The sequence below is a fragment of the Acipenser ruthenus genome, chromosome 27 (genome assembly GCF_902713425.1).
Source record: "Acipenser ruthenus chromosome 27, fAciRut3.2 maternal haplotype, whole genome shotgun sequence".
Lineage (NCBI taxonomy): Eukaryota > Metazoa > Chordata > Actinopteri > Acipenseriformes > Acipenseridae > Acipenser > Acipenser ruthenus.
In genome coordinates this window covers 3,604,698-3,630,053 of record NC_081215.1, presented here as the reverse complement: position 1 = coordinate 3,630,053, position 25,356 = coordinate 3,604,698, and the positions used below count along the sequence as shown (strand labels likewise).

The following is a 25,356-nucleotide window of genomic DNA, read 5'->3' as shown; positions in this document are numbered from 1 at the left end:
TTGGAAGAGCCTCCACAGATTGCTCTCTGCATGACGTGGAAGTCAGGCAGTGAAAAGCAACAGAAAATAAAATCAAAGAATACCTGTAGAACTGTTCTGTTGAGGAGAATTCTGCCATGAAACTTGAGTCAGGGGAAGTTGTGTCATGTGGAATAGGGTGTGCAGGAGCAGGATGAAACAAACATATCGGAGTGTTTTAATCGCTTGTTCAGGTTTACAATCCGTGCGATCAGACAGGCTAAGTTTGAGACATTGCAGGTTTTCCACTGATCTGTGTAGTGCCCCACTTTTTTTTTTTTTTGACAGTCTTATTCAAGATATTGAGAAAGGCTTCTAGTTGAAACGTTTGTCATTGATGTTAGTTTTATACATTTTTATTTTTTAAATTTAGCACTATTGAGTGTTTTACAGTTACGGTAGCAATTTATTATCTAAGTATGCTTCTCCTGTGACTCATAAGGGAATAAAAAAAAAAAGCAAAACTGTAACACAATAGTTTGTGTTGTGTTTAAACATAAACAGGCCCGAGTTAGACGCTGATTTTTGTGGTACAGTAATGCAGTGTGGTACAGTACTGTACTTGCAGAATTATCTTCCTACCTAGTGGTACAGGAAACTGCGGTTTGTGTCCGGTAAATTCACCCGACATGTAAATAACTGTCTTTTTGAAAATAAACATTAGATCGCCTCTCTTTGTTTCCATTGTACTTCGAGCATGTAGGAAATGCCCAAATCAAACAAGCTTTGAGCAAAATTTAGAGTACAACGTAGGCTCCTTTTTAAATCTTTACTGCAATATAAGCTCAGGTAATTTTAGGTAACAAATTGCAAACTGCAAAACTACTGTTCGACTTTACTAGACAAAACTTTTAGAATGGAAGTTGAATTTATTTTTTGTTGTAATATTGGTCCAGGATTGACGTGTAGGATTGTTGTTTTGTTACACACAGTCACACGTTTCAAATCTGTCATACAAATTAGTTTTACTAATTTGAAAAAAAAAAAAAACATTTTTCTGTCTTGTGTATAGTTCTCTCCAGTGCACGGTTGTGAATAATGCTTCAAAACAACAAGGAGATACAATCTAGGTGTTCTATTTTTAAATCTTAAATATGGTGTTGTTTAGTGAGCAGGCGCTAGGTAAATCACTTTTTCATATTAAGCTATCATATTCTCCACAACTGAAAAGGAAGTGGTGGATTCATTTTTATACAGCAGCGATTTTACCGCACAAAAAAGATTTCCAAAAATAGTTTTTTCTACCTAGAATTGTGCCTGCTGGCAACACTGATTCTGTTTGTTTAAAGTCAGTCCAGAATAGTGCCGCTGCTCTTCAGTTTTAGCTACATACCATAGATATGTGTAACCTAGGCTAGATTCAACACGGGCAATACATTACTGTGCACTAGATGCTGCTTATTAACATAGGCACTTTGGTTGATCTAGCCTGCAATACTACTGTCTATTGCAGGGAACTAGAACGGAAGAGCAGCTCCTAAACTCAGTCAAAGCACTTTAACACAGCCTATATTAAAAAGAACACAATCATTTAGTAATTGCAGTTAGAACCACTAGAAAGGTAAGGAGTCTCTGTAAAAATAAAACTACAGTACTTACGCTTTAAATATAAAAGTCTGCATATGATTTTTTTTTTTTTTTTTGTCCGATGCAGTGCAGTTTCTTCTAGTTGTTTTGTAGCAGTTTTTCTCTCTCTTGCTAAGAAGCCTGGCACTGGTTTATTGCAAACACTGGAGTGTACTGTTCCTGACAGTAGCTGTTGACAGAGCAGGTCTAAATCCTGAGATTAAAGCCATGTGGGGAGTGGTGTCTCCTTCTGAAAATGACCGATGTGTCTATCTGGCTGGAGTTCAGCTGGTTCAAAGCACATTGATTGAGGAAAAGGTACAATGTGTTTTTAAAACCTGTTCATTAAGCCATCGTAGTGAATACGTTTTAATGTCCTCATGAATTTTGTTTTGGTGGTTTTTCATAGGATGGGCTGCCATGTTAAAGGAGTGTTGCTTTCATAATCTGTGCCTTCAATTCTGCTGCAAACCTGCAGAGTTCTTTATCCTGTGAATACTCTATCCCTGCTTTTCGTCTAAATGCCAGCATGCTGTACATGTAGCATTTGAATTGCAGTTTCAATTACTTTTAAATGAGCTTAGATTGTAACCGGATATAACATCCTACTAAAGAAAGCAAGATTGTAATAAACATTAATCCTTTTCTGACACTGATTTTAAACGGCATGTAGAATATACAGCACAGGTGGCAGGTATGGGAACTGCAGATAGTCTTGGACAGTGGTTTACTATACTGTGATTGTAGTTACATCTGAACTCAGCAGGTATGTTCTAAAGGCGCAGATGTGACTAACTCGGCTTAGAGGAAAGCCTGAAATATAATCCTAGATAGAGGGCAGGTAAGGTCATGCCACCAAGCATGTTGCTTGCAAACCAGATTAGACATCGTTCCAGCACAGCAGACAGTCGTTCTGAATGAACAAATTAAAAGTGTGACGGGGAGGTTTGAATCAACAACCCTGAGGATTGAAGGTAAAGGGATTACAAGGTGGGCTTTAAAAACCTCTGTCTCATTGTAAATCATGAAATGTCAGCGATCCCATTAGTAAAAGTAAAGCACAACAGCAATTATTTGACTTTTTTTTTTCCTGTCTGAAGTTAGAATGTTGGTTTGGATTATTACAAAAATAAATAACATAGAGATAAATAGGCCTCGATGTTAAGAGCTCATGGGAAGTAAGGTGTGTGTGTAGTGCAATAAAGAACAACACTTAACTCTGCGTGTGTAATTAAAGGTTACAAAGGCTGTGCCATGTCTAGCAGTGCCAATGATAATCATTAAACCGGCGTTGATGCAATAAAGCCCCATTGTAATTATACAGTGTATATAATTACCCATTAGAAATTATTTCCCCTGTCATTGGTACTGCCGTTTTATATATTTCAGTTTTTCACTGATTTTGATGCGGTCTGCCAGAGAGAGTACTCTTGTAATGTAACATCAGCAGCATGTGGAGGGTGGGTAAGGATGAACCTCAACCAGCTTCTTCAATACATAAAGAGAAACCCTAAACAACGCAAGCGCTTGATTTAAAAGTACAGCTTCATTGGGGGCTTTGACTCCCCATAAAGATAATGTAACTTTATTGTTCTCCACTATAAAAGCTAAACTTTTGTTAAACATGTATGTAATAATAATACTGGATGAAAAATGAATGGGGTTGTTTAGATGAAATATACCCTACAATTAAACAATCCGAGATTGGTTGTTGAAGTCTTTGGAGATGTTGGTCATTTGGTAAGCAACCAATGGTTGTTTTAAAAAGGCTTAAAATGGGCGTCTAACGTCCCCATTACATCATCGTTCATATATGAATGATTTCCAGCGGCGCTGTACAGAAGAGTTAAAGGCAAGTACTAGTATCCGCACACCCTACCATGTGGAAATGCTTCCTGTTCTGTCTGGAGTTTCTTCTTGCATGCATTCGGGGCAGGGGAGTGGTTACACTGTGGATTCCCAGATATCTGAAAATGAGACTCGATTCTCAGAACTCCATCGAGGCCATGGGGAGCAATAAACTTCTTTTAAAAGTTTTAAAGTCAGCAGGATCTGACGACTGAAACAGAAAACTGCACACAAAGTGAATCTATAAAACAAGAAGAATGCTGTTAGTTAACTCTGAATATTGACATGACAAAAAGTACAATTGTCAGACTGGAATAAAACAAGAAACTATTCAGTGCACAAACAGCTCCTTCCTTCCTTGATAGTTTATATCGTTACACGAATAGTTGTCCTTTGCCTTTTGCTCTTGAGTGAAGACGAGGAACACCTTGTCGGTGTGTTCATTTTCCTTAGCTGAGGAGCAGGTTACAATGTTTTATTTGATGGTAGACATAACAACAAGGTTGTGAAATGATGCAACTATCTACCGTTGAACACCCCACTTTTAAACATTTCAAAGTTTGTAAGTATTAAACAGGTGTGTGTGATGCATTTAAAATTTTCAAGAGTGTACAGGTTTGCTACCAGTTAGGAACACATCCTAAGGCACAGTGGGGAAGGTACCCCTTGAATCTTGTCCCACCAACCAATGCGAGGCATATCAAAAAGATTACTGTAATCTTACCCATCTGACAACTGCTACGTTCCGTTTTCAGTCATCTTTTTTTTGTTTTGTTCTTTAAAAAATGGATATTCTTCAAAGACAATTTATAACTACAGAAAAAATTACCATTAAGCACCTAATGAGCACTCTTTTAAAACCTGCTAAATCTAAGCCATATTTTCTAAAATAAGTTTTGCCTGTATTAATCACTATTTCAATTATTTCTTTCATATAGGGGATATATAGAATTGGTTGCAGTGAATTAGCCCCACTTTGATATACGAGTAATGTGTCATTTAACAAACGTAAAAGTGGGGAGCTGATGGGTCGTGTCATCAGTTGTTTAATGGTTCACCCTTTTAGGGATTAGCCACAACAGGGCTTAAAGGGTCTTGTCATCTCCTGAATGCCGTGCGCTGCAGCTGAGACTCGTTGCACTCGGCTGGTTACTGGAGCTGGCCAGGGTTCTTTTCTGCACAGCTGCTGTGAAGTGTGGGAGTAGTCTGATGCTCTGAGAATTGTAGAATTCAGGCTATTTTCATGCAATTAGTCTGACCCAGTATATATTTAGAAAACTTCTAGAGAACTATAGTGCTGGTTTAAAATGGGGGGGAGGAGGGGGTCTTGCTACTGCTACATCATAATTTCTTTATCTGGTCGGTCGAATATTTTACTTTTAAATTGTTTTACCGGAGTAAAACTAAATAAGTAACTTTTGAACATGCTGATTTGTCCTTATAGTATTAAATACAACAAAAACATAATAAATAAAAACGTACACTTTAGGTACTGATTTTATACATCCATTTTTCAATCAAATACACAAGATTTAATATTCTTAGATACTGGTGCAAATGTGGTGCAGCATCAGATGTGTGTGTGTGTGTATATATAGGTTGCAAATACATGCATTTAAGTGTTTTTAATTAATAAATATAGGTTATTACTTGTATTGAAAGAGACACATTGCCTTTTTAACCCTTTTATCTGAATTGTTCGTCTCGTGGAATTGTGTGAATAATTTAGCTTTTCTGTGTTCAGCATTCCCAGGGATTAGAAGGTTAGGGCACCCACATGCAAGCGAGTAAAAGCATTCACTTTGGATCTGTCATCGTTACTGATTAGTGTATGTGGATACAACCGCCTGGGAAAAAATCTTACTCTGACCTGTTTAGGTCAACATTCCAAGCTCACTTCACAAATGCTGGCAATTTTTGTACTAATTTAAGATGAGAGAGAAATGTTTAAATTGAAAAAGAACTAGAAGGTGGTCCGATTTTTTTTTTTTTTTTTTAATTCTATTTTCTGCATTCGTACAGTTTTATTCCATATATAATATGTTAACTTTATGTCGGGAAGATCTTTTCATAGTTTGGGATTCTTGGCAACTCAACAGTGGTTTCGAAAGCGAAAGCGTCTTAATCGTTTAAGGAAAAAAGTTCAACTGGTGCTTAATCAGGCTTGGAATATCAAGGATTTATATCTTGGCAGATGTCTTTATAAGTTAGCATCATTACTAACCAGCAAGACCTCCCCTGACAAATACAGTGCAACCACCATGGCAGCATTACTAGATTAAAGACAGAAGGCAATCAAGAAGACCTGCAGCAGAGAGCGGAGCGGCTTGGAGCGCGAGCAGAGCACGGAGCGGAACCCGTCGGTTGTATGGGGAGCGGAACCCGTCAGTTGTATGGGGAGCAGAACGTGCCAGTTTTATATGGAGCGCGGATCGGACATTTCTGGCCCGCTCTTTCACAGCACTGAAGAACTAAGCATGGTTTTATTTTTCTTTAAATACATGTTCGGCCATGGAGTTTGCACAAAAGTTTCTAAAAAATGTATGCCTCAATACAGCGCTGTGAACATGGTTTATATTTTCTGCACTCTTAAGGATAGTTCATTCACTACAGGGTGACCCGTCAGACTCCGTCATATGTGTTTGTGGGTCGCTTTGAGCTCCCTGTGAGAGATTCATACAAACAAGCCCAGTGTAAAGCTAATTTAATATGAATCCTATGCAAAGTTTGAAATAGGCGATACACCATACATCACTTTGTAGGAACCTGTTAAAAACCTGTTAATTGCAAGATGATATTTCCTGACTTTTTTTTTTTTTTTTCTTTATTGAGCGTTTGTCTCAGCTCCGCTCACGTTCTGCAGCTTGCAGTTGAACAGGTTTTCTACTCTTTAATGATCAATAGCTTGTGCTTTCTCAATAGTTTTGACTTTAAGATAGCATAATGTAAAATAAAAAAGCTGTTTAAATGTAATGTTTTAAAATAGAGATAAGCAGTTTTTCGTTACTGTGTCTAAAGGAGCTGTACTTTTGGCCTGTATTTATCATAAAAATGGAGGGTGTGCTTCTGCTTTTGTTGAAATGAAGTGAAACTGAAGGTGTTTACAGCATACTGTTTTTTATAAAGCGATCACACCCAGGTTGTTTTTGACAGCCCTTCATGACATTGACAATAACCAAGTCACCGATGTGTAAACTAACCCCTATAGAACATACCCAGCCAAGCTGGGGGCCAGTCCACTGATAAAACAGGTGTAAAGTCTGGATTCCTTTTCGATTTCCTAAATATTATACATGCCCTGTACCAGCACCAGAAAGAATCATCACCTCTGTATTAGGATTTTGTTTCCCATTACTAAACATCCTCAGATTGAGCTGGTGTAGAGCGGCGTGTGAAAACCTCATCCTAAGAGGACTTCACACCAGGAGCTTCTGCTGAAAGACTATGGGGTGAATCAATGAAGATTCATGGGAAACAAGCAGGGACGTTACTGTAAGAAAGCACCTGCATGCAAGGCGGAACGTGTGAGCAGACAGGCAGTGATGAATTAAAGAGAAGTCAAAGGACAAAGCTGTTGGCTTGTCACAGAACAGCCTGGGAACAATAGACGCTTTCCAGCTCACTCTTACCTCTGCTGCCCCGGGGGTCATGTTGCCTCATACGTTCGTAAAGATCAGCTTCCTTTTATCCCCTCCAGCAGTTGAAAGAGAAGAAGTGTCCTGGTGTTGCTGCAAAAAAAAAAAAAGATTTTTCTGTTTCTGAGAGCACAGCTGTGTGTGTGTATTATGGAGAAGTATTTCAGGTATGAGTCCTCAGGAAGTTTTTTTTTTTTTTTTTCCCCCAGGTGCTGAGTACTCCCTGTAGGATGGTAGTCTGTTTGAAAAGAAGTGTTTCTTTGTCGTGATGACAGCATAATCTTGATCTCGTGCATGTACATTTAGCAGCTACTAATTTCTGTATAGATTTAAAACGTTGGTTTGTATGGAAAAAAATTAGATCTTTTGAATGCATGGATTTTGATGTTGCTTTTCTATGGATAGATCACTACTGTAAATGTCAGGAATGGTTGCAGGACTAAAAGGTTAACCAAAAAGGTCGCCTAGGCTTATATTATTCATTCCATATGATTGACAAGCTGCTCTTCGGTAGCTAATCATATTTCCTCATGTCTGTCCTATGCACAATTAACTTGTCAAAGATTCGTCAGGTGTGCCTTACTGCAAGGACAAGTCAGGTGCAGCACCCTGAACGAGCCTGTTAGCTGTAACACTTAATGCTGAATGCTTTAAAGCTGACCGCTAGCCATGCAGGTGTTTGGAGGCATTGTTCCTGCCTCTGTTGGAGTATGAAGATTTCTACTGACCCGAGTAAGCCTGTTCCATTCACAATCCCGCTTGCAGATTCCAGGACCTTCAAAGATCTTTCTTTTTTTCTTTCTTTTTTTTTTTCTCTCTTTCTCATCTGAGTAGCTCATAGCTGGGTGGATGAAAAATATGCTTTGCACCCATTCCAGGGGAGATGTTCTGTTAAATGCATTTTGTAGCACAACAGTAAGCTTTTCTATTCCAAGTGTCGTCCCTTTTTGGTTCGAGGAACGATCTTTAACTAACTTTGCATTTCAAAAAGCCTTTAAATACCAAATTAAAAAAAAAAAACAGCGAAGAACAATGATAAAAGGACACAGTAATGTTTGCTGGCGCGTGTTGACACTGTGAATGCACATTGTTCATGTTGTGTTTCATTCTCTGTGGTTTTGTAGATTCTGGCTATTTATTCAGCGGCAGTCGCCCCTCTTCACAGATCTCTAACTGCAAGGACTCGCCTCCTTCAGGTAAGCAGTAAAAAAATGACCTGTTTTGCATCTATGAATATCTGTAGTGTGGATTCATGCTATATAAACTAGACCTACACCTACACCTGTTTTTAGGGGTAACCCTGTGCCTTTGAAACAAAGTTAAAAGTTCAGCCCAGCAGTCTGCGACCCCTGCCTGGCACCTGTCAATGTAGCAACAAGGGTTTGGCTCTGTGGTTTCAAAGGGTAAGGGATCATTATTGACCTGAAATGCTGTTACTATGTTTGAGCTTTGCTGCATTCTACAAATGTACGAGTCTATGGCAAGGTCATAATGTTGCCCATGCCACTGAAAATAGGATATTCCTATGATACTGGGTTAAATCAGTGTTCAATCAAACATGCCTCTAACAAACACTCATTAACCAGCTACCATAAAACTGGTCATTATGTCCAGGTTATTAAATATGGGAAAAGCTTAAAATTGGTTTGTCGTGGAATTTTTAACCATTTAAAATCAACCTAGAATTTTAGGATTGAGACATAACGGGGTGGGGAAAAAAAAACTTAGTGTTTTATTTAATGCCATGTAATCAAAGAAGTCTACCGGAAGCCATAATAGTAGTACAGTATTTGATTTCGAAAAGTCACTTCTGTCGGTTTAAGTATATGGAAAACTACAAAGCAGTTCAATATAGTTAATTCTATAGGGTGATGCAAAATTTTTGACCATAGCTGTAGTTTCTGACATTTAACAGGAACACATGCACTGGGATTCACATTACAAGCAGCTGAGCTTTATTTACATGCGTTTGTTTTTTATTTATTTATTTGTTTCGGAACAGATTATTTTTCCCTTAAATCTGGAAGCCGCCCGTCCTCCCCTGGTCCCTCCCCAACGCCCTCAATCGCGGGCTCGGTGACCTCGACCTCCAGCTCTGCACGGGGCCGGCGCCCCCTCATCAGCCCTGCGCGCCTCAACCTGAAGGGGCAGAAGCTGCAGCTGTTTACATCACACAGTGAGGCACTCCCCTCTCCCACGGCTTCAGATGACACCAACAACACAAGGGGTCCTGTTTTTACACCTGAGCTCTCAGCCCTTCCAGCACACAACCACGGTATGTGTGCGTGTATCTGGCTGAGTCACGGAGTCGGAGTGGGCAAGCCTAACGGCTTTCATTTTGGAAAAACGAACGTGGTTGATTGCAGAGAGTTCTGGTTGTGCAGGATCGGCTGTTTTTTCTTTCCGACATCTGGAGGATCCATCCCATGCATACACCCTGCCCACATGTTTACCTGTTTTTCATGGTTTTATGAACAAATGACATGAGGCAATTGTGTGACAGTTTCTCCCCAAACATTTTGCATGCAGCTATGATCAGGTGCCAGTTTGTGACATTTGAATTCCAAACTCCAGTTATGATCTATGTCTATATTAAGGCAAGACGTCTCGCATCTCTATCCCAAGAGTATTTCGGATGTACCTTTTAGGCTTTCAGGCTCGAGGAAAATATAACTAGGGAGAATGGCCAGCAATATGTATTCTGTTTTGCGAGCGCTTGAATCACAGGTTCTGCTTTTATAAGTTTGGATTTTTGTTTCCATGAAAGCTTGTGATTCTTACAGCTTGTGAAGAGCTTGTTGGATTGATTTTGTATGCAGCTTTGTAAGGAGGATATTGGTGTAGCAGTCAGTGGTTATTTAAACAGATGCAGATTGAGATCCTTGCTTGCCTTGTGAATTCTACACTTTGGTACAGTACATGGTATAATTATAAGCATGTAATCAAACTACACTTTTTACTGTTTGATGTAAAGAGAGGATTTCAAAGCATCAAACCCCAAAACAAAGGATGTGTGCCGGATTAACAGTATCGGCTTCGATCAAAACCACTTATTTACAATTTTTTTTTAAAAACTTATCTGTAACCGAGTCAAACCTTGGTGTCAAAATGTTGTTTGTTTTTTTTTGTGCAAAGTGCGCATGGCTATAGTCTTCCGCCAAACAAGTTGCTTTTTTTGGCTTGTAGGAATAGACTACGGTTGGAAAGTTGTCTCCACACAACCGTCAAGATTAATACGTTTTGGCATCATTTCAAAGTTGCATTAAGAGTTGTTTTTGTGTGTCTGTGTGAATTAATATAGTCTTTAAAATGAATTAACCGTGCCCCAGAGAGACGAAGAGGCTGCCAAGGATGCTTTTCCCGTTTTTTTTCTTAACGTTAGGGAAATTTATAAAAGCAGGCTCATGCTTTGGAGCTTAATTTATCCGGTGTCAGTTCCTTTGAGCATCTGTGATTATTGAATGTGATGCATTACTTGCCCAGGGTTACGCTGTAATGTACTAGAAATCAGTGTCTTTAACAGTTTGGTTCAGCTTTTTACTTCCATAAAGCCTGTCTGAGAATTAACGCTGCAGAGCGGCCCTTCCCTGGCCTTCATGTTGCTCTGCGCTTGTTTGTCCCTTACTTCTCTCTGTGCTGCAGAAAGCCAGCAAAGAAAGGATGCAGGACTAGATGCAGATCAACATGGAGAGAGATGTTCCTTAGTGTATATAGTGCTCTGTAATCTTCAGTTTAAAGTGAAGGACAAAATCCAGCTGCACAGCAAGGGAATCGGTGAAGATTCTACTGAAGTTAATGGGTTAGGAAAATGGATTTATGACTACAGCACCCCTCAAAGCATACTCTGGACAATTCTAGCTGGTACTGCAGTGAAACTAGAATAGACCTAGAGACAATTTTTACATAACCGCATTTTCCCATTTTGTATCACATTAGCTCATTATTGCCTTCTGTGGGAACTCTTTATCTTTGAGGGAGGTCTCTTGAAAAGGAAATGCTACACCTGAGCCTGCTCGGATCCAGAGGGAGGTTCACAGGAAATGGGCAGGGCAGAAAGTGACTTCAGGATTTGGGTCTGTCTTTAAAGATTACACTGACGAAGCCTTTGCCAGATAGCGTTTGAAGAGCTGAACAGGTCTCCTGATTGAACTGTTGAGAGGTGGCTGGTCTGTGCTGGGAGCACATCTGTTTAAAACGGAAGTGTTGATAGTCTGTGTGTGTGTGTGTGTGTGTGTGAGTGTAATGCATTAGGTGTTCATTTATTTAATGGTTAAGAAGTACATCAAATTGAATTGAAACAGTAAAAACATTTAAAAACTCCCCATTTAAAATGTTCAAGTTGCCATTATGGAATACGAATTTACTATTCCATATTCCTCTGTTTTGTTTTGCGAAAGAAAAATGTTAACCTGTGTCTCGTGTCTCTGAATATTGAACACCATGGGCATGTTTTGTAAGTGATTTCAGAGTGGTGCAGTTTTGCTATTTTTGATATTTTAAACGCTGAAATTGTTTCATTGCTTTCAGACAAAAATAGGGGCAAACTTTGAGGAATGTTCTTAATTTCATTGTGCAGAACAGTATTTCATTTGTCTAATTGTGCTTAAAAGCTTACATTACAGCTCTGGCCAAAAGTTTTGCATCACCTAGAATTGTAGGAATGAGACATTAATAAAAAATAAAAAAACTATATGAACTATAATTATCTTTCATTTTAACATCATGTAATCAAAGAAACTACAAAATGATATCGCAGAAGTCTACCGGAAGCCATAATAGCAGTACAGTATTTCATGTTAGATTTCAAAATGTCACATGTTTGTAGTTTTTCTCTAAGTATATGGAATATACTTCAGAACGGCATGTAATTCAACATGTTAACGTGACATTATTCAGCAGGTTTCATTCGACTTTATGAAGCAGAACTAGTTAGTTCTATAGGGTGATGTAAACTTTGGGTCATAGCTGTACGTGCACACATTCTTGAGCTGGCTTATTTAAACACTTCATTATCGCCTTTTAACAATACAGTTTTTATGGCTTTGTCTGGGTTGCAATAACAAAATCCATCATGAATAACCAAAAGCAGCATGCAGTCTGTCGTTTAGCAGGGCATCCGCACCTGCTGAGACAAGAATGAAAGCATGCACTCGGACTAGCAGCCTGCTCTCATGTGCAGTCCACGTTCATATGGGTTGAACATTATAGCTTGCTATATAAAAAGCAAATAACACAACTTGGCTGTTGGAATGGTAGAAACTACATCAAAAATCATGTTCTCCCTAACACATATTTTACATGAATATGCAACACTTTTCTTGTAAATATTAATATGGATACTGCAAGTAAACAAATGTGTTGATAAACGAGTTTGTTTTGTGGGGCTTTAACTCCATACAGAGACCATGTTGTTTTAAAAGCTTTTTTTTTTCTTGCTTAGATGCTAAATCCATTCTCGAGGGAGGCAGTGTGTTCGATGAACTTGATGAAAAGAGGGGAAGTTCGTCCGGGTCCTCCACTTGTCTGGTGGACACTACGACTGGTGACTGCCCTGACAGTGGGAAAGGATTGAAGGGTAGGTACATTCGAATACAACCCTGTCACTGATTCACCAGCCGTGCCTTTACTAACCCTATCCTAAACTAAAACATCCTGACGTTCGTTTCACACACGCGTTTAACTGTGAAACAGCTTTCACACACGGTATTCAAATCGGTTCATTAAATTAGAACGCATGTTAACGAAGATGAAAATGTTTTGCATAAAACTAGCGTTGGTTTTAATATGGGCATATTTTTACACACATTGTTTAACGGCTAAGAGAATTAGTCAATGTGATTTATTCATATTAATACCAATTGGGTAACAACACTGGCAATACATTGACTAATGCCACTTGTTGTTTTTAATTAAAATATATATGCATGCATGCATACATACATATAGATAGATACCTACCCTACCTACTAACCAACCAACCAACCACTGGCAGGACATGGCCTATTGTTTCAACTAATATAAATTGCCTGGTTTGGTTTTTAATTTGTCAGGTTTCCTTGTTATTTCTTCATCTTATCTAGATCCTGATCTGAGGTCTTTGACAGAACAGATAAATCACAAATCTCCACACACGGCGGTAATTAGCGGTAGTACTACCTGCTGACACGCATGGTTTCCCTGTGGCCATGCTTTTACTTCACTCTGCTTCCTCCTGTAGGAAACGCATCGCAGGGTAAGCCATGGATAGCTTGCTGTCACTTGCGCCAGACCTCTTTTTAAAAAGCTTATAATGCTTATTAAACGCCAACAGCACGTTGGGTAAAAAGGCTTGACATTTTCTGTTTAGCAGGAAGCAAAATATTGATGCATGCATAGACAATTGCTGGAGATCATTTCTCTTTAGACGTGTGGTGTTAGAGGGGAATTGGTACAGCTTCCTCTGATATGTACAGCAAGTATAATGCAATGCTGAATCAGTAAAGAGGCAGTGCTAACTAAAACCAATCAAATTAAACCACACACTGCCTGCATGTTTTGCAATGCTGACAGGTTTGAAGTCAAAATGAAATAGATGGATAGGTGGAAAAAGGGGTCTATTTAGATTGATTAAATGCCAGCTAATCGAAACGCTCTTGCTAGTCGTTTGTAAACAAGGGATCAGGGGAAATGTGCGTGTTCAATCCAGCTGAGCGCACTGTAATCCTGGGTAGTTGTCTTAACGCTGAAGGAAATGAAGTTTCTGCCTTGCGTTCTTTGACGCCTTTCCAATAAAACTGTGCTGCTGATTTGTAAGCTTGTGCAAAACGTAATCCTTACCAATGACTAAATTGACAGCAAGTCTGTCTTATAATTGCATATAATTGTTCGGAAGGATAGGCTTTAGAGAGAAGTTATGTATAGCACTTTAATCCTATATAGATAAGGCTAGTAATCAAGACATCCCTCTTTCAGTAGAAAAAAGCTTTTCTTGGCAATGCCACTGTCTTTGGTATATTGTATCAAGATCCACATGTGTCACATTCCCCTTTCACAATGAAGAAATTCACAATTTAAGAGCATATATATATTAATTAAAACAACCCAAGAGAACCATTGTCAGGAGTCTTTGACTTAATAATTCAAATGGCATGTTGATTGTTGAGGGTTGGTTTCTTCAATGGATTTATGTGGAGCTCACTTAAGCTGCCTAAGACAACAACAGCGCTGCAGTCTGGCGAGAATTTGACCCGATTTCACCTGGAATGCAAAGAGAGACGAGCCACACCAATAAAAAGTCCTGGTATTGAAAATGGATTGGTAGTAGTTTCTGTCTGAAATACCATGTAGCATCAAGGATCAAAGGGAGGGGTGAGATGCAGCTGGAAATTAAAAAGGGGTTAGGGGCACACCTGGTCATGCTTGTTGCTGTGTATTTGTTTGTGATCCTGATTTGTCCAAGCTTTTAATGCCTTGTTTACACAACAAATAAAAATAAAAAAAACTGTTGTCCTCAGTTGCCCTCTGGGGGATAACTTGCCCTTGTTTTAATCTGATAAAAGCACCCTCACCTTAAAACTGTTAGTGCATTAAGGAATTCCCTCCAAATGACAACCAGAAAAACTACGCTCTTCATTCATTACAAGTCATTTCCAGCTTATTTCCTGATTTTTCTAAAACCACCACTTTTTTTTTTTTTTAGGGGTGTGGGATGGGATGTAGTTCCACTCTGACACACTAACATTCTACTTTTTTTTTTTTTTTTTTTTTTTCCGAGGTTTGAAATCTGAAGGCATTTAGAAATTCTTAAACCGTCTGGGGACACAAAATACTGCCATGTGCGACTCTCTAGTAGAGAGTAAAATGAGTTTCTCTAATAACTGGAAAGGGAATATGTTTTGTAGGGTAGAAAAGTGTTGAGAGGGGGGACATTCTAGGTTCAGGAGCTTTCGGTTTTGCTGATCGTAACCGTGAATTCTTACAAACCAAGGTTAGCAAAGGTAACCAGTTATAGGCCTGTATGTGAACTGTCGTTTTGTTATTTAAAAAGAATACATATCCACCAAGGCATGCAAGTTATTTACCTGTCCAGCGCTGAAGCTTGTTTGAAACGAGAATGAACCATGTCTGCAACATTTGAGACTCTTGTGAAAGAGTCTGCAGCTGCAGAGCATCTTAGAGCTGGTGAATGGTGTTGTAAAGCTGTCGCAATATAACCGTTTCTCAAACAGGACATATCGATCTGTTTTATAATATGAATTGGTCATAGCTTTAGTCTGATATAATCATTTGTGTGTAATTCTATAGTTTGTTGAATACATTTTTTTTTAAATATCTAATTTTTGAACTTTTTTGTTAATTCAAAACTCATTAGTTAAAGATTTAAGTGACAATACATACATGGGAAACACCAGTGATGCAGTAACATTTAATTTAATGTACTGTTACGTGCTGTACTGTTCAGGTTATTTTTCTGTAGTAAATTACAGATTTGTGTTTTTTGTTGCTTTCTTGTAAGATTTAAGTAAAAAAAAAAAAAAAATTGGAAAATGCTACCCCGTTTTTAATTTTGTTGGAATCGGTTTCAGTTCTAACTACAATGTGTCTCTTTAATGAATAATTTTCTTTGAAAGGGCTTCTAGGGAACTCCATACTGCAAGGTCTTCTCTGCCTGAGTCTGACGGTGAACATCATCTACACCTCTGTGTACCTCTACCAGAGCTTGAGATGAGTGAGAGCATTCAGAAAGCCAACGCTGCTTCGATTCTCCAGCCAACATGTTCCTGGTGCTCGCTGCTAGAACCTCAACCCAATCCAGGCCCACAATGGCACCCAACGGACTCTGCAACCGCCTGCTTCTCCAAGACTCCTGGAACTCCTGGCTAGTGCAGGGGATTTTAACTTTTATTCTGTGCTATGTATTATAGATAAATGAGTTTGGAAGTAATTAGCATGGAGGCAACTCTTAGAAAGCTGGTGGTGCTAGGATGTGTGTTGTCTCCTGGTATTTAAAATACAAAGCAATGTGCTGCTGTTACTGTATTTGCAGTCACTAATCGGGATATAGAAATGTACAGTAAATGTCAATGGGGATCAAACTTTGGAGTATTTGTGTAGTACTTTTTGCGTGCGCAGTAAGATGGTCGTTTTTGAAATGTATATTGACAGCAATTGTTTACTGCAGTCTTTAGAAATGGGTCTAGGTTATTTTCCTGCTTTTTTTAGTAGACTAGAAAGAATGAGGACAAAAAACAAAACTTGAATACAAAATTTGATGTTGTTTTGAATAGCATATGTGCTTGTTATGCTAGTTGGTCGCCATGTAAAGATTCATTATCTTGTGTACTTTTAATGGTGCTCTGTTTATATGTATACATTAGAGCAAATAGGCTACTGAGAGTTTTGCATTACATTGGATTACTGGTACATAATTGCAACTAGATTCCTAGTGATTATGGTGTGCTGTTAAAGGGCCATTATAATAGTGAATGTGAAAAAGATAAATAACAAAATCTGGATAATTCTCACAATGGCCAGGTAAAGTCAAAATCAAATAAATCCGGTTTTCAATTGCTCGTCGTTGCTCAGGGTTTGCTCTGTAACTTATGCATATGAATATTTTGCCTGTGCATTTCTCAAAATTAATCTGACTGTGAAAGTTGAGCTGATCCGTAGTAAATTTGCTTAAAGCTGTTCTGTTTCCTCTTTGTCACTGCCTCAAATTCTGCAGTCGAAGTGGAATTAGCATGATTCATCTTGTAAAAATAAATCATACCACTGCCATGTTGTTTTAATGTGCACTGGTAAAAGCAAGGCTTGTTCTGTGGGGATGCTTCGGGATTTATTCAGCTCTATCAGGTTTGATAACAACACTGTCTCATCTTTACTCATTAAAACGGCACTCAATTATAACATAGAGACGTCCATCTCAGTCATTGTGTTTTACAATTGTTGTTTATAGGTCTTCGTTTTTTCACTTAACAGAATTCAATACTTTTCAATACTTAGGGTTTAGATTTCAGTTGCACGCTTTACAAATAAAATACGTTTTTTTGTTTTTTTTTGTCATGCCGAGTCTGCCAAACAAGGCACAGAGGCATGCATCACTACTGTAATTAAGAAATGAGTAATTATTTTTGAACAAGACTATCGTGGCATGCACAGAAAAACACAGCATGCATGTCTTTGTTGTCTGCTGTAGGTAAAAGGTGTGCCTGAGGGGAGCGAATCTTGATGGATTCAACAGGAAAAGGTGCGTAAACAAGATTTATACGGCAAGTGGAATCACTCTCCTAGTACTTTCATCAGTATTCCGTCATGTTATCCTGCAGTAACACAGCACAGTTTGGATAAACAAGCTTCACAGAGGGCTGTAGGCACAGCAGCCTGTCAACAAGCTGAATCGGTTAGCAGTCAGACTTGATGAGGAAACTGAATAACTCGCCTTCAAAACAAATAGAGCAAAGGACGTTGCTAGTGTACGTTGAGACAGCAGTCTCCCTCTGGCTCGCTCTCTCTCTCTCTCTCTCTCTCTCTCTCTTTCGCGCTCTCTCTCTCGCTCTCTCCCTCTCTCTCGCTCACTCGCTCGCTCTGTCTCTCTCAATCTCTCTCTCCCCCCTTCTCTCTCTCTCTCTCTCTCTCTCTCTCTCGATTTGACTGCTATGTGCCATGTGATCTTTGGGAGATTTAAAGCGGTTTATCTAAACATTTATACACCTTATTTTTAAAGCAGCTGAGACTGAGAGCAATCTGTCCAACTGCTTTAACAACTGTACCCAGGGCTCATTTATATTATTATTTATTTTTTGTCAATAATAAACAATCACGCCGACTTGATGGCAATCTGACAAACTGGCTGCAAGGTAGCTTTCACTGCAGTCTAGATTCCTGAGGTTAACAATCATTAGGAGAAGGTGAAAGCTCACAGGTGATCTGGAATCTCGGAATACTATGTGTGTTAATGGCTGGAATATGTTTCTACTGCAATAGCAGTCGTACAGTAGAAGCAATATGCATGCTAGATAGCAGGTGGGGTCTTTAGATATGTTCAGTACAATCCGGTCCAGCAAGCTCTGTTTTTACACTGGAAGTAGATGTTGCAATGATTTGTACTGTCAATGCTCCCCAAGGCATTCCAGGTAATTGTGTGAACGCTGCACTCCATGTAGGAAGTGAAGTCATTTACAGATTAAATAGCTGTAGGGCTCTGGTACATCTACTCCTGCACTAATAACACAGTCTTTGACAGAATTACCCGTTAAAAGCCAAAGGGGGGAAAATATATATTTGTATATTTTGCTTTTGATCAATTATTTATTTTATGTATTTTTAATTTGGGTGCCAAATTTGGAAACTACTGCACCGTAATTAAAATAAATAAACAAACAAACATTGCTCTTTTAGTATGTGTATCTGGTGTACAGAATCTTAACTGGAGATTATAGATCTTTTGTAAATGTAACATGAAAAGATGCAAGAAAAGTAGACCTTATACACAGTTGGCCAGGTTTCAGTTTAGAGTGCAGAAGGGTTTTTACGTACAGTACTTTCAGCATTTTATATGTCTTGCCTCCTGATGAGGTTAGACTGCATCATAACACACAATGCACAGGACAAACATCAGGTACAGTGTTTTGCATCTGTGGAGCTTTCTATGGTTTGTGTGTCTGCGTGATTTATTTACAGTCGCTGACCTGTGTTCTGATGGTAATGTATTTATTATATTGCATATATCTGTATACTTCCTTGAAAAGTAAGGTTGACTTTTCTGATTTTTTTAAAACATGCCTTGTCTGCGTCGTCATCGTTCGTTTTATAAAGCCTTTTCAAAATGGATTTTAACCAATGTTATTATCTCACCTTACAGCAGACAGCGCTGGTCAGTGAGTGCAGTAACATTGAATCTGTGTGTGTGTGTTTGTGTGAATTATTAAATCAAAACACCCATCGGATTTATTAATTAGTCATAATTGCCTAGAAACGCACCAGCTATGTAACATACACTACAAACATACAACAGTAGGAAAAAAAGTCTAGTTCTTTTTATAACTTCTGTTCAGGAAGAAGAAAAAAATAACCACCACAAAACTTTCATCAGATTCCCGCGGTGCTTAACGGTGTACAGGAACTTCAGATCAGACCAGGTACTGCTCTTTCTCTCTCTTCCTCATACAGGAATTGGGTAGACAAGAAAAACGACCCGCTGTGCACTGTCTGAACGGCATCTCGGAGAAACCCTTCGAAACTGTTCTGCTCAGTCAAAACTTATTATTATTTTTTTTTTAAGGGGAATGTAAATGCAAGTTACATTATTAGATTCAAAGGTGCTTATTTTGTGTCTGGTTAGGGCAGACGTCGTTTTAAACTGAGTTGTTCTTTTGCAGTGTTTTTGTTTATGCAAGGTTTAAAGCTGCTATAATGTCAGGACCGACCTTTTAGTGCATAAAGAACATAGTCGCTGTAAATGTGTTAAACAAGTACAATATAACGCCTACTTTGATTGATACTGGAGGTGTTATATACAATACTGTGTATGTATATATAATGTATATGGTAGCTTATTCTTTTGGGCTCTGGTTTTTCTGACTAATTGTTTCTATATACTGTTTCTGTATAGCGGAAGAGAACACACAAATTGTTGCAGTTGTCTATGGTTATGCTGTACCTTCTGTACATGTCTGATACCAGCTAATATTTTTGTAAATTGTTTTAAAAAATGTGTCTATATTGTATTCAATTAAATGCTGATTTAGGTAGGAGTCTGAAAGAAGAAGATTACTTTGGGCACCAATATTAGGTCTGTAGAGATTTGTTTAAGAACTTGGAGATGGTGTGCCCAGCAATGCTAATATTGTGTACATTTTGGTTTCAACTGCAATTCTCAGTCAGCAGCTGAGTTGTATTTCAGCTTCTGTTTTTACATGGACTGTGTATTCTGCTGGAAATTTGGAATGTTAAAACACAAAATAATTACATGTTTTGCGAACTTGTGCACTAAATATGGTTTGTTACTCAACTCATTTTGAATATGTCGGTCATTTTAAAATTGTAACTACAAATTTTCAGTTGATGTTTATCAATGAAAAACATGCAACACAGTAATTGTTTCATTTTCTGTTTGATTTGTGCTGTGTGAAATTTACTGTGACCCTGAATGGGCTGCTGCATGTCTTTTTACAACAAACTCTTATACATACAGCGTTGATAGTTTTTAAAAAAAAAAAATTATTTCTAGCTTGCTTGTCAATTTACATTTTGTCACGGTCATCTTTTACATAGAACTGCATTAAATGATTATTCTGATTGATACTGGAAACTTTTGTGATTGATACTGGATTGAGCTCTCCACAGAAGTCAGGTGCAGACAATCAGGTGAGGGGCATTGATAATGACTGGGCTAATTTACCATTCAGAGTAAAACAAGTGAAGAAACAGCTGCTGGGATTGAGGATGAGAACAGCAATCCACACAAATCCAAGCCACTGTTTCTTCAGTCGTTTACCTTGGATTGGTAATTGGCCCAATCAACACCAATGGCCCTCACCTGTGGAGAGCTTGAACTGACAAATGGGTTCGGACTTTGTCTTAAAACGTCAAAGGTTTTCAACAATGCTGCTTCAGACAAAATGCTATCTTATTGCAGAAATGTATTGCTATTATTGTTTTTTTGTACCAGACACGTTGCAGGACTTGTTAGCATGCTGTTTTTATAAGTTTGCATTTATCTTGTCTGATCTTTCTGTTAAGACAACACAAAAATACTATTAAACTACACTTAAATCAACGAATTTGATTATTATTATTTTTTTTAATAACGTTTTTATTTTTTCACCCCCAGTGATAATCGAACTGTGTTTTTTCAACAGCACAGTATGTAAATGATCAACTGATCGTCAAGCTCGATGATATGAAACAAATAGTCAAGCAGGAACTGTATATACAGTGCTGTGTGTGTGTGTGTAAGAATACCAATTTGGTTATGTTCTGTTATCTAGTGAAACATCAAGATGCAGGGTTCATGACATCTTTTGTAGGCAGTTCTGGGAACTGGAAGGTAGAGCGGTGTGAGAATGCTAGTGCAACAGGGCGGAGGCTGGGTGCGAACTGGTGACCCCACGCACCTCATCTCATCTCACCGGCCAGGGACTGGACAGAATCTGTAACGGCAGTGTGTGACACAACACTGCCCGTTACACTAGGAACCGGGGGGGGGGGGGGGTGTCTCTATAAATGATCTTAATATCCCTAAAAGAGAGAATTGCAGTAATATTAAAATGTAATATATAGGGTCATATTGACTGGAGTTGAGGCTTGTAGTGGGGGGAAAAATGTTGCCCCAAGGGTTGACAAAGCTTGTCACTTTATTAACCCTTATGACTAGGGCAACAAGGTTAAATTGGAGGTCATTTTTTTCCTAGTGGTTTTAGCACAAATTGAAATATTTTCCTATATAACATGCATTGCATGGAGCATTGTGGTCCTTCACACTAAGCAGCGACATTGACAATGAGCAGTGGGGTTATCAAAATGGCGATGCCTCTTAAGAGTATAATATATTTCAGATTTCAAGAGTCTTTGGAATTGTTTTTTTTTTTTCCACAGAAGCTTTTGGTGAGATACTGATATTGTGCCGTTTAAAAACATCCACACAAAGACGGCACGTTTTGTCTGCTGTAAGAAGAAACGCAGATCACGTGAGCGTTCTGCGATAGCTGGGTTTGTGGATTATTTCCACGTCATTCCAAGAACATTAAGACTGCTTTTGAAGGGAGGGTTGTTTCAAGAAGAAAACAAGGCAAGATGGTGTTGCAGTCAAATTGGGGGGGGGGGGGGGGGGGAGTCCTCGCTAATAAAGTAATTAATACATGTATGATTATTAAAATGACTCCAGATATTCTGTGGTCCATGCTATACAGAATATATTGCAACCATCCCCTCACCACATGAACACCTCATTTATATTGCTGTCTGACTTCTATTTCATAAGTAGGTAAGTATACCTAAATACAAATGTGGTCAGATACTGCATTTAATTAAATAGGCCATATATAACAAGGTGGAACAAGATGTCTGGTTTTATTATGGACCCTGTGTCATTGCCAGCCATACATTAACTTTTGTGTTGGCCAGTTTTCCAGGGTTAATCAGAAAATAAACATGTTGTATGCATATTCAGGAAAGTAGGCTTATTTTTAATCAGACATGGTAATTGTGTAGTGCATGTATTCTGTAATTTCTTTAACATCACGGTGGTCCAATTATCTTATGCAGCCTTGTAATTTGCGTACCCATTTGGCAGTAATGCTCTGTTTTGTTAAGCAAGGTGCGGCTCATGGTATCTTTGCCAAGATCTTGCTTCTGCTTGTCGGCCATTCTCTCTCTTGCTGTTTTTGTCAATACTCCTAATTCTTGTTTTCATTAAACAGTGTAAAAACTTCTGAGAGAGATTCAGTAACAATTAATACTGAACGAGTAGAAAGTTTATACCCTGACAGCACTTGTGTTTGTACAGAGTGTGTATACCACAGCTTAATTCCTTTTAGTATTGTTTCTTTAGTCAAGTGCCTGGAATATGTGTTTAAACTCTCAATATCCCTTTGTGTTTCTTTCAAAGGGGCTGGATTATTAAGGTGACTGGTGTTAATGCAAGGTGTTCTTGTTTGTGATATTACACATAATAGGATTGTTATCCTTTGTGTGATGTCAAGTTAAAGCATCTTTTTTTTTTTGCTGTATTTATTTCTTAAACGTAATCAGAAATACTGATTTCTGACACTCTTATATTTTCTAACAGAAATACTGGCAGCTAGCAACTCTGTTTGCACCCTCTATTATCAGAAATGATTATTGTAGCTATAATCTATTCATATTTTGGTTGGTATTTGTACTTTATTATTAATCTGCATAGCAATTTGTTATTGCCAATTCTGCATAACATGTTCCCTTTATTAATCGTGTGATGTCTAAAATGCAGAAAATACATGATAATCAAGGATAACTAAGGAGTTAAGTTTGGTGGGCAATATATCATATGTTCATTTCTAGCACTAAGGGTTTGATTTGTTCACCATATACCCCACTTGGTTAAACCAGAAGGATTTTAGAGCATCTATTCAGCACTGGCAATTCGCCCTGGAATGCATCAACCTCCACATTCAAATCTTCAGCACCGTGGTAAATGAGTTTAATAATGCAGGCTACAGTATACGGCAGGAAGTCATTTCAGGATCTCCTATGCGTTTTGCATGTTAGCAATCCAGCCTAACAGCATTTTGCAGCCGGTTACCACAAGCGTATTATACAGAAGATTTTGTTCCATGCGTTTTGATGCCATATGTTACCTTTGTCGAACTTTTGGCATTGCATGACGAGTCTGGGGTAAAGTGAGAGTGAGGCCTGGGGTTTTCTCTCAAATGGCTGAGATATCTCAAAAACCTTTTTGGGGTTTCAAATCTCTTTCGGTTCATTATAGCCCCAGCACTACTTCTAAAGGCTGATTGTTTCAGAGCTGGCGCCGTCCTCTCTTTACAAAACCATCTGAAGGCAAATCTGCAGCTTAAAAACTATCGCTGCACCAGGGTAACAGGAAATATATACATTAGTACGCTAAAGGATAAATAGGTTGCCTTATTAGATGAACTGCGAGCCAGGAGTCATCAGAGGCAAGCTTACAAAGAGTCTGGTGCCAGGTAAAGTTTGCACTGATTTTATTTTCCAAAGGAGGAACAAAATTAATTAAAATCTAGTGAGAAACACACAAAGAAGCGTCACCCGTTTCCAAAAATGATGGAAAAACATATCTTAAAATCCTCATTAAATGTGTATGTAAAAACTACACCAAAGGCATGCATTTAGGGCAATCCCAGCCTATGCAGGTCCCTCACTAGCCTAACTGCAAAATGTTTTATCGGTGGCCCAGAAGTTTGTGTGTTGTGGTTCGTGGTATGCTGAATAATGTAAAGCCTGCTGTTATTCCCACTAGATCAACTTTTTAGTATTCTTGGCTCTCCACTCAAATCTCCAATGTTGATGTTTTTAGCTTGGAAAAAGCCCACAGAATTAACCTAGTGATATTTTACACTACAGTAAAACTTTGGTTATCCGAACCCAGATTATCCAAGCACCTCTGTTATCTGAACAGCCCCTTGTTAACCTGTCATGTTGTGTGCTGTGCTCTTCTGCCCTGTTTGCAGAGTCAGCCTTCCTGGTATTTGCAGAACAGTGCAGTGCTGTAGGGTACATATTTAGAGCTAAAGGGGTGAATTTTAGAAGGTTTCTTGATTGGGAACATCATGTACAAAATGTCACTGTCATAATTCGATTATCAGAAGAATTCGATTAGTTCTTTATTATAAAGAAGTTTCGTTCTTTATTATAAAGTTGAGTGATAATTCCATCTCCTGGGTTATCCTTGCAGGCACTAAATCACTGACTGTATACTTACCTTGACTAGCGTAACTACAGGTAGATGATTTCAAATGCATATGTGGTTATCATCTAATGATTGCTATAAGATGCTAACAATAACAAAAATGCAAATCTCTCCCTTTTTGTAAGATAATGTGCACTGGGAGCGATCTATTGTTTACATTAAATAAAAAATGCTTCAGGGTGTATTTCATGCAGCTGATGTCAAAACCGCTCAAATAGTCCCAAGACAATTAACATTGCAACTTGCAAACGATTGAGGTTTGTTCATCGACTTGCTTGGGAATATTTACAGTAATCCATGAAAAACCACCTCTGTTCTGACAACACCAGCAACGCTTGATGATTCATTCTAGTATTTTCTCAGGTGTTTTGGAAAACCAGTATATGATTTTAATTTAAATAGATAAAAAGAATAAATGGTGTTTCTCCTAATTGGCCCCCCCCCCACAGTCCTGGGAACGAATCTCACTGGTGCAGTGTATTACTTATTTATAGGCTTCTGTTAATTTCTATGTCAGTTAGTCCGGGGAGACATTCTGTCTCCTGCGACTAGGTGATGATTATCTGCCTTCGTACAGAGCCAAGGTTGGCTTGCCTCGCTGTATGTGGGCGGTGATTCGAAACCTGCTAATGCTGTTCTATTCGTTTTTGCTGATCTGCTCTCGGCTTTGACAGTATCAGCTTTCATTTTAGTATCCTTGATGTTAGTTAGAGTAAGGGTCTGGAAGTTGATGTCGCAGACTGAAGATGAAGGAAACTAACTTTTGCAGCAATGAATACGTTTTAAGGGCTGCATTTGGTGTAAATTCAGAACATGCAGAAGAATGTTGAAAGTGATGTATTATGCACTTATTTATTGTACCCCAAGAGCCAGAATTACATC

General features: G+C 38.5%; 2 protein-coding genes across 3 annotated transcripts in view; both read left to right on the top strand.

The window, feature by feature from the left end:
- The window catches only part of LOC117432221 (transmembrane protein 201-like), a 68,902-nt gene that overhangs the window by 19,406 nt on the left and 24,140 nt on the right, over positions 1-25,356 (top strand). Inside the window, exons 8-12 of one of the 2 annotated variants that reach the window (XM_059002237.1) lie at positions 8,192-8,263; positions 9,070-9,342; positions 12,508-12,642; positions 13,148-13,299; positions 15,677-15,795. In XM_059002237.1, coding sequence (XP_058858220.1) covers positions 8,192-8,263; positions 9,070-9,342; positions 12,508-12,642; positions 13,148-13,230 — 563 coding nt within the window. In that variant the 3' untranslated portion in view covers positions 13,231-13,299; positions 15,677-15,795. Of the gene's footprint in view, positions 1-8,191; positions 8,264-9,069; positions 9,343-12,507; positions 12,643-13,147; positions 13,300-15,676; positions 17,296-25,356 lie in introns of those variants that run through there. The other variant, XM_059002236.1, reaches the window with a different exon arrangement.
- The window catches only part of LOC131701842 (phosphatidylinositol 4,5-bisphosphate 3-kinase catalytic subunit delta isoform-like), a 65,635-nt gene continuing 57,484 nt past the window's right edge, over positions 17,206-25,356 (top strand). The window contains exon 1 of the mRNA XM_059002235.1: positions 17,206-17,295. The gene's annotated coding sequence lies outside the window, so the exon portion shown is untranslated. The remainder of the gene's footprint in view (positions 17,296-25,356) is intronic.